Source organism: Chiloscyllium plagiosum, chromosome 4 (genome assembly GCF_004010195.1).
Source record: "Chiloscyllium plagiosum isolate BGI_BamShark_2017 chromosome 4, ASM401019v2, whole genome shotgun sequence".
Taxonomy (NCBI): domain Eukaryota; kingdom Metazoa; phylum Chordata; class Chondrichthyes; order Orectolobiformes; family Hemiscylliidae; genus Chiloscyllium; species Chiloscyllium plagiosum.
Window position 1 is genome coordinate 96,900,679 of NC_057713.1, and position 14,797 is coordinate 96,915,475.

The following is a 14,797-nucleotide window of genomic DNA, read 5'->3' on the forward strand; positions in this document are numbered from 1 at the left end:
TGCCTTAACTAATATGATCTAACATTCTGAAATGTTAGAAGCCATCAGATAATTAGGTCTGTGATTCCTTTGATGGAAGGCCTTTCTCATTATCAGTTAAAATGAAGGGGTGGAGTTGAGTGACACATGTATATTAAAGCATTACTGAACAGAAAGCCCATTTCACAAAAATGTTTCATGTTATTCACCTTTTTGCCTTCAACTTCCTTCATCGCTTGCAACAATTTGATCTCCCTTTCTCTATTTTCATTTGCAAGCCCTGCTAACTCTGCTTGGCATTTTTCCTGATCCAAATTGTAGACTCTTTGCTTCTCCAGCATCTGTGCTCGCCAGCCCAGATTGGTTGACAGTTGATCACTTTCAGCTGACTCTTCATCATTCTAATCAGAAATGTAACACATTTATCATTGTAAGGAAGAGTTTACATTCTCTACGATTTCTTAAACTAAGTACCAGTACAAAGTAGAAAAGATCTTCAAAGCATTCACTAGAAGTACAGTTAGTGAAGACATATTTTACAGGAAAACATGAAGGTCATATTAATTGTAGTTGTTACAGTAGCAATACTAAGTTAGAACATGGTGTTTGTCATAATTTTTGTTTAACTTAAAATTAGTGACAAAACAAAACGGACATGTTTGCATTAGTTGTACTTCATCTGGTAGATATAATAAACTGAATTGTTAAAAATCTTTCATCCCTGCCCAACTTTTCCTCATTAAAAAAAAGTTTAAGACTAATATCAAAGAACACAATTTCTGACAGAAAGTTTTGACTATATTTCGATCATTTAATTTACTCATGTAGGTAAAGGAGAAGAAGGATGTGGAGGCTGATTACCAGCAGAGTAGACCACAATCCCAGCTATACCTGCAAGGTTGTAATCACCTTTTGAGACCTTGGTAGGGTAAGTCAACCCTACAAAGTGACAGGGTTTTACAGGCTCTGACAATCCGTGAGATTGCTGGCTCTGGAAAGATTTTATAGTTGCAAGTTAAGCTGATTATTGTGTGTTCTTTTATGTAATTACATAGCATTTAAATGGCAATTATCTTAGGTAAATATTGTGATTTGCCACAAAGTACATTTCTGCCATCAGTCATGTCAGATATTTATTGTGTGCAGACTCCATTGCAGAACTTATCAAAAGATAATGTGGTTCCATCATGTGCAACTTTTGATCATGAAAACTGTGTGCCAGATTACAGCATGTGCTGTGAGGTCGATTAATAGGATTGGGAGACTGCCTGAACTGTAATATCAAAACATCAAATGCACACACTGTACCTTACAATCCAGAACATCAGTACACTGGTCCATTTCCAGCAACCTCTTAAAGTTCTGTTCTTCAACATCTGCCTTAATCCAATTGGTGTTCAAGTGTCCTTTCACATCTCGCGTCACAGCCTCCTGCTCCTTGGCAAGTTGCTACAATTATATTTTCATGACAGTGGCATAGTTATTTTTGTAAAAATAATCTGTAAAGAGCTAACAGACCTGTGGATGTATAGACACCATAATAACATGCAGAACATAAATAATATTTTGAAAAATTGAGAGATGATTGCTCAACCTTATTTTTGTTTTAAAGAGAGTTGCCTTAAGGACAAACAAAGTCTACAGTACAGAGACTGAATTATCTCACAACAGTCTGTAATTAAACTTATCCAAGTTCGGAGTTGAGGAAATTTTTAAATATATATTAATGCAATTTGAGCCAACTAGGTTAACTTAAAGCCTTTTTTTGCAAAATCCCTAATACAGGATGAATATTTACGATTGATATGTACATATTTTTAGGAGGGATGGATTGTAGTAGATATGAATACTGCATACTTGCTCAAGTATTTTTTTCTGTATCTCTAGTTCCATGTTTCTGACCTCAATGTCCTGAATCAAAGCAGCAGTTTCCTTGCTTCGGAGAGTGACCTTAAATCGAAAGAGACTTTTTTTTACTTCAATAAAGCATTTGATCATCAGCACAGCACTGAAGCAGCGTTAAGTTTGGTGGGAAGGAGAGGAAAAGATCAAGCTCGAGATTCCCCATATGGTGAGTTTCTGACCTCAGTCATGTCATGGCAATTGTCCTCCATAGTGAGAAGAGGAAAACATGAGTAGATTACAGATTGCTGTTACTTACTGCTGGAAGCAGGTTAATAAATCTTGACCTTAAGTGGACTTGATAACTGGTATGGGTTGAAAATGATACAAGATGTTTGACTGAAGAAAATTTGTTATGTATTTTACAGGAAACATTGCAATAAAACATTGCTCTTTGTGGAAAATCACTGTTTGATATTATACTTAGATGGGAAAATGACAAATAAAGACAACTGCTTGTATTCATAAAATACTTTTCATGTAATAAAGCATCTGAAAATACTTCACAGGAATGTTATATTTTTTAAAATGAGCTACCTAAGGTTATATTAGAACAAGCAACCAAAAACTTGTGCAAGGTGGTACATTTTAAGGAACATCTTAAAGGAGGAAAGTGAGGTAGAAAGACAATGAAGTTTATAAGAGCTAAGGGTCTTAGCAATTGTAGGCAGTGTCATCAATATTATTGCAATAAAAATCAGGGATGATCAGTAAGTCAGAATTAGAAGAATATATATTTTGGAGGGTTGTGGAATGGTGAAGGTTACAGATAGTAAGGATTAATGCCATAGATAAATTTGAAAACAAGAATGAAAATTGAACATATTTGTAACTGTAAAAATCTGTAACTGTATTTGTAGCTGGAATCTTGTAGTAAAATCAGGACAAGTTGATCCATTGGGTTCAAATTTTGATCAGCCAAGTCAACTAATCTTTACACATGTAATCAGGTCCAGAGAACCTGCAACAAAAAAATAGCAACAGCTGCTCTTGGGTTGCTCATAACCTTGTTCATAGCTGGTCACAGAATGGCAAAACCTAGTAACCTCTTCAGGAATGTGTGGAAAGGAGTCCAAAAACGGAGTGAATAGCATAATGTTGGAAATCAAAACTTTACAGATAAACCAGAAAAATATACGGAAGGTCAAATTTCTCACACAAATTAAGAAACTGATAAGAATTTTGTAAAGTTATGTTTAATCTCACAGACCTTCCTGTCTATTTCATCATCAAGTCTCCTTAATTCAGATTTCTGTTGGTCTTGCTGATGTTTCAGGAAACGCCTTTGTGCTGCATCCAAGATTTGAAGTTCTTTTATCTTCAGTTCACGTTTCACAGCAGCAAGTCTTTATGGAAAGGAATGTAATATTTAATGAATAAATGTTGGCGGGGTTTCGGCACTTTGCAATAGGTTAATATTCAGAATTGCATTCAAAATGTACACATAGGTTACTTGCCATTCATTACTAATTCATCAATTTAGTTTCACCAAGGAATGAATGTAAGAGCTTAACCTCACTCTTATTGAAATGAATAGAGATATTAGTAACATCAAGAGTCCATTTTGCTGATTCAATTAACAGCTCCAGATCAGTGGGCAGCATTCCCATTTCCAAGCAGGAGTAGTGTGGGTTCTTATACAATTCCTGAAACTTAAGTTCAAATAATAGACAATGCAATACTGAAAGAGTGCTGCACTAGCAGAGGTGCTGCCTTTCAGATGAGACTTTAAATCTTTCTGCCCTCTCAGGTACATATAAAAGCTCCTATTATACTATTTATGAAAGAAGTTACACGACACAAGATTACAGTCCAACAGTTTATTTAAAATTATAAGCTTTTGGAATACTGCTCTCTTGTCAGGCAAAATCCAAAAGTTTGTAATTTTTAAATAAGTCTGTTGGATTATAACTTGGTGTCGTGTGACTTCTGACTTTTATCTATCCCAGTCCAACACTGGCACCCCCACATGAAGACTATTCAAAGAAGGGGAGTGCTCTCTGGTATCCTATTCTACATTTAACTCCTAGTGATATTTTTATTTGATTATTATTATCAGTTGTGAGACTTTGCTGTGGAATACATTGGCTAACACATTTCCTACATTACACACCGAAGGTACTTAATTGGCTGTAAACATATTGGGAACTTATTAAATTGTGAAAGACTGATGTTCCTTCTTTTAACATTTTTTAAAAAGGTTCATTTAACAGAATGTAAGAAATCAAATGATCACAGATTTGCTTAGTTCATTAATTTAACTATGTTTGAAATAAGGCACCAACATCTGAGGAAAGAACGTTTCATCACTGAATTGATGTGACTGCATGAAATTTAAAAGCGTTTCTTCAAATGCTGCTTAACTTGGCAGCAAATGTTTTTCATAGGATCATATGTCTGGACTTTGGTTAATGTCCATGAATGTCTGACTCGAAAGCCCCTCAATGAAAGTTGGGACTCCAGAAGAAACCCAGAAAAGTAACAGCAACTATTAAAAAAAAGTAACCAACACCAATGTTGGGAAAGAAAAACAACAAGGAGCTCTGAAGGAAAATATAACTTGGGAAAAATTAATTTGCAAATACTGCGCAGTAATCCAGACAAATTACAAAATCTGTCCAATGGTCCTATGTGCATTGCCATAAGTAATGCTCAGGTCAGTGTTATGGTCAATACACCACGGTCAAATTGTTTCAAACACTCAAATTCTAGGGTCTCAAGTAAAATTGCCCATTTGGACAACAATAGGTTGCTTGCTGCACCAGTAAGACCATATGCTAGCATAAGTCATTGCCTCAGAGTTGGAAAGAGGAGAAGGATGTTAAGAAATATATCTTCATTGCACATAAGAATGACAGCAGCTCAATTGCTTCTGATGCTTTTTCTTGGTATGTTCAAATCACATGAACATAAGAAGCATCAAAGAGAAGTTATCTAGAGACTAAAAGAAATCTGATCAGCCTGTACAAGTTTGATTGCAGCACACTTACAGCCAGCCATTTCAGTAAGGGACTTAGTAATCTTTGTGATTGTGTCTTAATAACAACAATGTGCAAACTTAATTAAAATATAGTTACAGGTGGGAGACATTCTAAACATTATGTTATGCTCTCAAACACACCCTGGATAGACATGTGGTAGGACTGAACATAAGGCAAACTTGGGTTAGGTTTTCTTACATTTACTATTCTATATAATAGTATTATTGCCCAGATGTGAGAGCAACACCTTTAAAATAGCTAGAGACTCCAGTATTAAATGTGACTGTCTAGTATTAACGTTCTCCAACTTATTCTCTTTACAGTCAGCAACCAATCAGCCAGCCAGTCAACTATGTATGTAATGCAAGACAAGTAAGCATATAACCCAGACTATAAATCTAAAATGCCACATTAATGGACATAGTTGTTAATAAACACCTAGATATCTGTCTCAGAATACAAGTCAGTGCTGTACCTGTAGTGTGCACCAACATATAGAAAGTCGCTTCAAATCATATAACATGGCTGTATTTGCAAGGGCTTGGGCTATTCTAAATTGAACAGACTGGTGCAGATTACCTCACTCTCTGTTCTACAAGTTTCTGTTCCTCTTCATGGAGAATCTTTCTCCTCTGCTCCTCAGCTTCCTGGAGTAGCAGCTGTTGTCGGTACCAGGCTGCATTCTCAGCCTGCCTCTTCACACTTTCAGCTTGAAGTCCATGTGCCAACTGCCTGAGCAGACCACAGAGCAAAAATAAATTAATCTGATAAAAATGTTTTTGCTGTAAATTTGCAGTGGAACTGTATGAATTTGTATATGCACCTGTAGTTAAGCTACATAAAAGAATTGATAAGAAAACACAACTCATCTCTTAACCTTCACTTCCTTTTACCTTTCTTTTAAATATTCCAATTCCTCATGCCAGATCCTCTCTCGCTCTTTAGTCTGATAATCAATAACAAACTTTGGATATTTGTTAAATATTGGATATTGCCCTCTGGTTAATGGTACAAAGTCATCCAACAGGCGTTTAGGGTGGATATCCTCGGGTGTGGTATCCATGAGGTGGTAGGCTTCTTTGATTACGGCACTTAGGTCCAGGTTGTTACGGTGATGGAAGAAATGCTAAATCACATAAAAGATTGTTTTAGTTTCCAGATAATATAGAGCACTTGCATCAATTTCTCTCTCCATTCCTCACTTTTATACATATATGCACTTTAAACAGAATGAGAAGTGCATCAGCAGAAGAAAAAGCAATACTTTATAAAATCATGACAGGGCCTTAGGATCATAAATATTGAGATACAGATCTCTTCCTTTCTGCTTTTGATACAGATTACAGACTTCAACAAAGTTGAAACAGTTTCATATCCCATTATGACTTCTCTTTCAATTTCCCCTCTCAGAATAGTTCTGGGTATGCACTCTTGGTATGAAATAGATAATTGCTGGTTCTGTTTTGTACCTACACAGGACTTATTGTCAACTGCTGCTATTTTTGGATTCCATTGGCAATGCTAAAATATGAATTGTGTGTGCTTAATGATAAACTAGATTCATTTCTGGGTGAGGGGACTGCATTCCAACACTGGCACCTCCACTTTATGAGAAGAGATCAAGTACAAAATGCTCTGGAATTTAGAAGACTCAGAGACAATGAGCCTTCTGGATTTTGGGCGGTGTATTTAGCACTTTAAGTGCATAACTTTTTTCTTGCACAGCAACTTAAAAAGAGTCATTTTGTTCTTGGTTAATGCAGGATTAAGTTGCTGCTCAGCTTGGGTGGAACACTAATAAGAAGTAGTCTGTTTTCAATTACAAAATGGTTTGAAATGGTGTTGTTGAGAGGCTGATCCCTGGGCTGGAGAGTATATAACTGGAGGGCAGGAGCAAGGGTTAGCCATTTAGGCTGATGTGGAGAAATTTCTTCCCTGCTCTTACTTTTATTTTGATGTTATATTTAATATGATGGAATGCTGCAGAACTACTTAACATACTATTAAGATCTCAAGTCATCCGTCTCCTTCCAGATTAATAGTTTCTGTCATCGAGAAGGACAAGGACAGAAGAACTATGGGAATACGTTCATATTTCCCTCCAAGCCAGCCTGACTTTGAAGTATATCAGTATTCCTTCACGATCACTTGGTTAAAATACTGGGACTTCCTTCGTAACAGCATTGTGGGTGTACTTAACCATCATGGAGTGCAGCATTTCATCATCTACTCAAAGGCATTAGGGATGTGCAATAAATGCTGCTGAATGACAACAGAGAAGTTTTCTCACTATCTTGGTCAATATTTATCCCTCAAGCAAAATGACAAAAAAATTATCTGTTTGTTATGACATTGCTGTTTCTGGGAACTATCTATGCACACATTAGTTGCCGTGTTTCTTACATTAAAACAGTGACTACACTTCAAAGAAAAACTACATCATCAAATGCACAAGTGCAACGAGACATCCTGTTTTTCTGAAAGATGCTAAATAAGTTGAAGATTTGTTTTGTTCATTATTTTCACATCTGCAGCTGTCACACTTGAAAACTTGAACTCTTGGGCTATTAAGATCTTGCACAGATCATTTCTCCCTTTTTTAAGTTTCTGATCCTGTGTGCTGCAAGACAGGTGTCTCCCCAAATAATGAGAGAAAAATCTGAGCATTGCTACCTTGTCTTTGGGTAAGAATTATATTGACAGTGAATTTAGACTTTTTTTGAATGCCTACAATGTGGAAACAGGCCCTTTGGGCCAACAAGTCCACACCAACTGTCCGAAGAGTAACCCACCCAGATCCATTCCCCTACATTTACCCCTAACTAATGCACCTAACCTACACATCCCTGAACACTATGGACAATATAGCATGCCAATTCATCTAACCTGCACATCCTTGGACTGTGGAAGGAAACCAGAGCGCCCGGAGGAAACCCACGCAGGGGGAAATGTGCAAACTCCACAGACAGTCGCCCGAGGCTGGATTCGAACCTGGGTCGCTTGCGCTGTGAGGCAGCAGTGCTAACCACTGAGCCACCTTGCCGCCCCATGAGGTCTGGGACAAAGCTACATAGTTAGTGATAGTCACATTTCATGAATTTTTGAAGACTATTTCTCCCCACAGAAAGGATGCAGCAAAAGATAGCTAGGATTTTAAAGTACAGTGCACTCGCACAAGTTTAAATAAACGTAATGCAAGATCATCCACATGTGTGTGAAATGTTGTTCTCCCACATATGTAAATAATTCATCAGCATTTTTAGCATTCAACAAACAATTCGCGTACACTGAGAGTTCGTGAATCTTTGATCTGTTTCTAGCTGTGAACATAGAGTTGAAGGGAGATGTTTTGATTTAACAGCAGATAGGAAATGGGAGATTTCAGGTTTGATTTAGACACACCTTTCACAACATGCCCTAGTTTCTTCTGCACTGACAGAAGCATAAAAATAGGACAGAGTTCAAATGGACATACTGTCGAAATAGAAATACTAATTTTTTTGAGTGGGTTAGATAAAATTACTCCCAAAGACTTTTTTTTGAGACTGAAAGTACCGACTCAGATATGCCTACCAAGGACTGCATGAATGTTAAATTGAAACAGGAAGTTAGGTCCAGCAACAAAACTCAATATTGTCATAAACTATTAGAAAAGCCAATTGCGCAGATTGAAACAAGCAAAAGCAAGGTTGGCATGTGCTGTTAAGTAACACATCTCAACACATAATAGCTTGCTCTGCTTCAGACGGACAGAAGGTATACATGTGCAAAGGAAAGAAATACCTGGTCAAGACCACAAAGCACTGCTAACCTTACAATACAATACTCGTCAGTGTGATATCTAAACCATGTCTCCAAAAGTGAGAAATGAGATGAGTTACAAGGGTGAATACTACCACTGAACCAGGGAAGGTATCACCAGCAGGGCTTAAACATGCAACAGGAAAGCAAGAGAAGAGACAATGGGAAGGAAGAAGACTATGAGGAATAAAAAAAAGAGAGAAAATGAGAAAGAGAGATAGAACGAGAGAATGAAACAAAAAAAGGAAGAAAATATAGTTGGCCTCTCTTAAAGGGTAACATTTTGGTAACAAAATAAAGACATACACAGTAAGAAAAATAATTTTCTTCATTAAATTCTCTGTTCTATCAAAAGAAAAAACACAAATGAGGCTCATATTTATCCCCATAAAATATGTAATCCTCCACAATTAATAATAATAAAATTAAACTTTTTTACCTCAAGGTCTTCTTTAATATTGCACTGGAGCAAAGGAGTTCGTGAACAAATTAAATAGGCTGCTACTGCCACCAGGAGGTAGGATGGGTGATTGGAGAACACATTATCAAATAGTTTAAGCCATTCCTCTCTCGTTAGCACTTCTGAGAAGAGTGTTTCCATTAGAGGCCAGGCATATAACTGTGGACAGAAACAAAATTATTGAATTGTAAAATAAAAGATCAGAAATGAACAGTCATTAGCATTAATTAAATACTAAAGTTCTGAAATTTGTGATATAAGTGCAAGGCAGAATTAAACACCCCGAGTTTGTTCTTTTGGGACCAAGGCAGATTTCAGAATTTCTGGACCTCCCTCTGTGACAATTAGCACACTGCATTACAAGCTACACCACATGCAGCGAGCTTGGAGATTAAAATGAAAGGAACACTTCTGGGACAATAAACAGAAAGCTGAGTCATTGAATTTACTACTGGGTCTTATTGTGAATTACAACAATAAGTTTTCATCTTTGTAACCTGAGTTTCAATCTAGAGTTATAAAATGAAAGCTTCCTCCCATGTAAGGACACAGTGAAATTAATTTGGAGGGAATCAACATAGATAATGCAATCTCACTGCAAAAAAAATCTTCTGCATTTAACAGTAAATTGTTGCCCCATTCTTGAGGCCATAGGAGCAGCTGATATAGGAATATCACATTGGTATTTTCTGGGGTTGGGGATTAATGGAATTTGGTAAAGGAGCCTTATTCTTTGGTCAAATATGCTGTGTGTGATTTAGGAATGCTCTGCTACCCATCAATTTCTGTATGGTTAACATTAAAAGTCACATTGAAAGCACAAAGATAACAAATACAAATTTGGTAATATAAGATAATGGAGATTAGTTTGCTACCTGTGTGGTTATGTTGTATTTCACCAAGTGATGCAGAAGTTCTTTATCATGATGAGCAAGAATATTCTCAATTATACTGAGGACATTTATTGGAGGATTTGGAAAGTACTCAAACCAGTGTTGACACCAATTTGCTAGAAAATAAATAAAGTTGAAAGATTAAGCCATTTATCCTCAACAGTAAAACATTTATTTTCACAAATCAAGGCTCTGTCCAATTCTTTCTTACTTATAATGGTAGCAACAACTTCAAATCCAATTAACTGGTTGTTTTGAAAAAGTTTGACAAACGGAAATGCTAGTAGTGGAAGATATGAGACCTCAGCGAAGATGGCTGACCAGTGAGCCATGGCTGACAGAACCCTGAAAAAATAAGGGATACAATACATTACTAAAATAAAATTTCACTTTATTTTCTTTTCATTCCATCTCTTTTTTTAGAGTGTCACCAATGAGGAGCAGGAGAATCGATGTTACGGGCATAAGCCCTTCATCAGGAATCGTCTATTCTCCTGCTCCTCGGATGCTGCCTGACCAACTGTCCTTTCCCAGCACCACACTCTTGGCTCTGATCTTCAGTATCAGCAGTCCTCATTTTCTCCTATAGTGTGACCAATCCCACATTCAAGCTTGCAAATGAGAAATGGCAATGTTACCATCAACAGCACTGTCTGTGACAGTGACATTTTTTGAGGGAAATATCAAATGGTTTATAATCCTGTGTTGATTGCTTCATTATGCAGACTCAATTTGAAATCTGTCAAATTGAATAGTGATACTAGTGCGATGCAAAGGAAAGTGTTTGAATCTCAGGGGAAAATGGTTAGATTGTAACTTGTTGGAGATAGTCATTGCCTGGGACTTACGTGGTAGGAATGTTACTTACAACATCAGTCCAAGCCTGGATATTGTCCAGGTTCTGCATATGGACACAGACTGCTTCAGAATCTGAGGAGTCGTGAATGGTCTTGCACAAATTGTTAGTTCACTCTGAGGACACATTTGGTGCTTGGTTATTATACCAAATCCTTGATACCAAACTTTCCCAGAATTGTCAAGGCTGCAATTTTTAACTCCAAATTCAAAACAGCGAACTTAAGTCTGATAACAGCTACAGAACCAAACCATGGATATGAAAAAGCATGCTGCCAGGAAATGCTCAGGTCAGCAAGTCAGGTACATAGTCACGTCAAAACCTTACCCAAATAACTTTGTAACTAGTTAAAGTTTGAAACACACCTTTGAAGGATTCTTAGAAGTTTTTGACTTTTAATAGGGTATCTTTCTTGAATTCCCATGTATGCAGCATGTATCCCTTTATCAGTGAGACTACTGAAAGCTGCATGGTTCTCAGGCAATTGCAATAAAGACCGCCAAATAAACATCCTATAATCCGAAGTCAAAGATGGAAAAGGAGTAGTTATTATTTTATACAAAAGATGGAATTTACAGCATCACATCGGACCAATTACCCCAAATGGTCCATGCTAAAGTGTATGTTCTTCACAAGCCTGTTCCCAGTCATCTTGATCTCACCCTAACAGCACATCCCTCTTTTCCTTAGCCCCTAATAAACTTATCTAGCTTGCACTTAAATTCATCTGTCCTCGCCCCTTTGGCTGTTCCCTGTAATAGCACGTTCCCATTCTCTTTATCTGATTAAAGTTGTTTCTCCTGAATTCTGGATTAGATTTATTAGTGGATCTCATTGTTATATCTATATTTTCGGGGCAAACTGTAAACATTGATATAAAATTCAGCATATGAATTTGCAAATATATAAAGTACATTCATATTTTGGTTGACTTCAATGCTGAAGTGATGACAACTGGCTTGAGTTGCCTAGATTAGGGAAGTGTATAATCAAGCAGCATTCTCACTTTGGATAACCGTCTCCCAACTCCCAGTGGTAAGTGTACATGTGCAGATATTGCTCAAGGACCAATTTAGATATGGCTACACGTTGCCTCTGAACAAAATGACCCACAAGCACTCATTCCATTTACGATCATTTTAAAGCAATTCAATGTTTCATCAAGCCCTGAACAAACTGAATACGGAAGTGTCTGAAGGGTGAAGGTTGAGGACTTACGAGAGAAGCAACTAACAACAAGAGCATTACATCAGACTGTTTGGATTCCTCTTTAATACAATCTAATTATTAGATAGATGTTTAAAATCGATTTAGTTACTAAGAGTTGTAGGCATTTTCAAAAGTTTCAATGACGTACCTGTATTTCTCTGGATATTCTCCAAATTCTTTCAGCAAGGCCTGTAGCCGTTTTTTATTTAGACCAGCTGGGAGTACATTCTAAAATATTATGAAGAGAACAATAAATCACCAACTATTTCTCTTCTTCAAACTAGGTAATATGTTACATCACTAAGTTAGAATATTTCAGCATTTGGTGTTAACTATTCATGATGTAATGTCAAGGTTTTAAAAAATTGAGGTGGAAAATGGAAACTCTTAAGTTCTGATGCATTTTAGCTGTTGTAAAATCAGAATAAGAAAACAGTCAGTTCTGATGTAACACAATAGTTCCATCTCATGTGATCTCGCACTATAAGAAAATCCCGCAATAGTCGCATTATTTAAACTAATGGGACCGGAATCAAGTTATAACCAACACAGGTAATGGAAATTTGCATTCTACAAATAACATCTAAATTCTTCAATTGCGTTAAAGCCAATTTGCATCGGAGAAACACATGTTATAGCAGAACCAACTGTACATGGAATGTCTGAAAGTTTTAGCAGGCATATGTATGCATGACGGTGAATTGCTTAAACCAGACAAGTCCTGGATTAAACCCCTACTATGTGTCTAATTATCTGACCTCAGCTCGGCTTTGATTGTATACTTACAAATGATATCTAATTTGTTTTTAATTCATTCACGGGATGAGGGCATCAGCAGCATTTATTGCCCATCCTTAATTGCCCAGCGGGCAGTTAAGAGTTAACTACATTGCTGTGGGTCTGGAATCATATGGAGGCCAGACCAGGTAAGGTTTGAGTTTCCTTCTCTGAAGGACATTAGTGAACCAGATGTTTTTTTCTGACAATCAACAATGGATTCATGGTCATCATTAGATTCTTAATTCCAGATATTTATTGAATTCAAATTCCACCATTTGCAGTGGCGGGATTCAAACCCAGGTCCTCAGAACGTTATCTGGGTCTCTGGATTAATAGTCCAGTGATAATATCACTAGGCCATTGCCTCCCCAGTAATAATCAATCTTAGCATCTTACGAGGTGAAAGGGAAAAAAGCAGTTGTAGTTCAATGGCATTGTTCATTACCTCAGGCCATCCTAAAGTGTGTTCTAGCCAATGATGGACTTAAATATAGTCCCTGCTGCCATGTAGAAAACACACCAGGCAATTCACACACAGCAAGATTCCACAAAGAGCAATGTAATACAGACATTGGTTGAGGAATAAATATTGGTTCGGACACTGGGAAGAACATCCCAGCTCTTCTTCAAAATAATGCTGTGAGATCTTTTCCCTCCAACAGAGAGGGCAACTGGATCCCAGATTTCACATCTATTCCAAATGATTCCACCTCCAACAGTGCAGCAGACCCTTACTGCATTAAGCATTGGCCTGGATTACATGCTTAAATCCCTAGAGTATGACTTAAATATGTAACCATCAAATTCAAAAGTCATAGTGGAACCCACAGAGCCACAGTTGCTGTTCGGTTTACACGAAGATGCCTAATCTCTGTTGTAAAGATGAGCAGCAATGATTGGCTTCAGTACATTGGACTTGGGCAAGCCAGATGAACAGAGAACATTTGCCACCTAGTGATGCCACCTGTAAATGCATTTAAATGATTACTGGGAGACACAGTTTGTGACTTTCACTGTCAGAATCTCTGTGAAGAATAGCCATTCTCAGCAACATAGAATAGAGTACTCAGCATCAGGAAGTCATATTTTTAAAATAATCAGTGTCAAGATGTAAAAAAGAAAATAAATCAAATTAAATTCTTCACCTTTAGAACAGTAAACCTTTCCTAGAAATGTCAACACTCTAGACTTTCAAACAATTTACTTTAGTTATGGATTAATTTGTCCAAAATCAACGATCAGGGTGCAGTGCTTTAAAAACAATCTTTTGTAAAAAAGAATGGACTTGTTTCAAAACTCCCATGACTCTGCTTTCCAACCTCTTTGTCGTCTGTAATTTTGTCAGATGGTTTTAACACCCTGGTTTGGATTTTCTTTCCAGTTGATTTTCCTCTCAAAGGTCTTCCAACTTTTCCAGATGCCACTCTTAGTTTCAAACCAGAAACATGATTCTGGTTTTGAGAATCCTTGGTCTTCTCACTATCTCCCACTACTTTAACCAGTGGAGGAGGAGGCTGGAAGAAACAAAGAAAATTGATGTGAGACAGTAAAGCTTCCTTCACTATTAATGTTTTCTCCCTGAAGTGACACAGATGTTAATCAATGTCACAATCTGAAAGAAGTGTTGACTCCATCACAGTTGCTGTATTCGAAGCAAGGTGGTGTTTAGAACTGTATTATCTGAGAGAGAGAATTGCATGATCAGACTTGATAAAGTCTAGTTATTAAAGATTATCATTCTTTAAATGTACTGTACCTGCAGAACAGGCAAGGGAGGTGCAATAAATGCTAAGAAGTGGATAGAGTACACTGAACAACACACATTTTTAATAATAAAGTGATCCAGCATTGTATTTTAAAGAGCCACGGACATTATTCAAACTGAGACAATAATCAATTTCAACTTCAAATATAACCTTGCAGAGTAAGATTTTGA

At 37.0% G+C, this 14,797-nt stretch overlaps 1 protein-coding gene across 1 annotated transcript in view; it reads right to left on the reverse strand.

Moving 5' to 3' along the window:
• Positions 1 to 14,797, reverse strand: part of tbc1d31 (TBC1 domain family, member 31) — a 46,401-nt gene that overhangs the window by 5,395 nt on the left and 26,209 nt on the right. Inside the window, exons 8-19 of the mRNA XM_043688667.1 lie at positions 14,181 to 14,375; positions 12,230 to 12,309; positions 11,238 to 11,384; positions 10,228 to 10,361; positions 9,999 to 10,132; positions 9,103 to 9,282; positions 5,756 to 5,988; positions 5,442 to 5,594; positions 3,092 to 3,227; positions 1,837 to 1,929; positions 1,288 to 1,428; positions 189 to 380 (exon numbers count right to left, since the gene is read on the reverse strand). Coding sequence (XP_043544602.1) covers positions 189 to 380; positions 1,288 to 1,428; positions 1,837 to 1,929; positions 3,092 to 3,227; positions 5,442 to 5,594; positions 5,756 to 5,988; positions 9,103 to 9,282; positions 9,999 to 10,132; positions 10,228 to 10,361; positions 11,238 to 11,384; positions 12,230 to 12,309; positions 14,181 to 14,375 — 1,818 coding nt within the window. The remainder of the gene's footprint in view (positions 1 to 188; positions 381 to 1,287; positions 1,429 to 1,836; positions 1,930 to 3,091; positions 3,228 to 5,441; positions 5,595 to 5,755; positions 5,989 to 9,102; positions 9,283 to 9,998; positions 10,133 to 10,227; positions 10,362 to 11,237; positions 11,385 to 12,229; positions 12,310 to 14,180; positions 14,376 to 14,797) is intronic.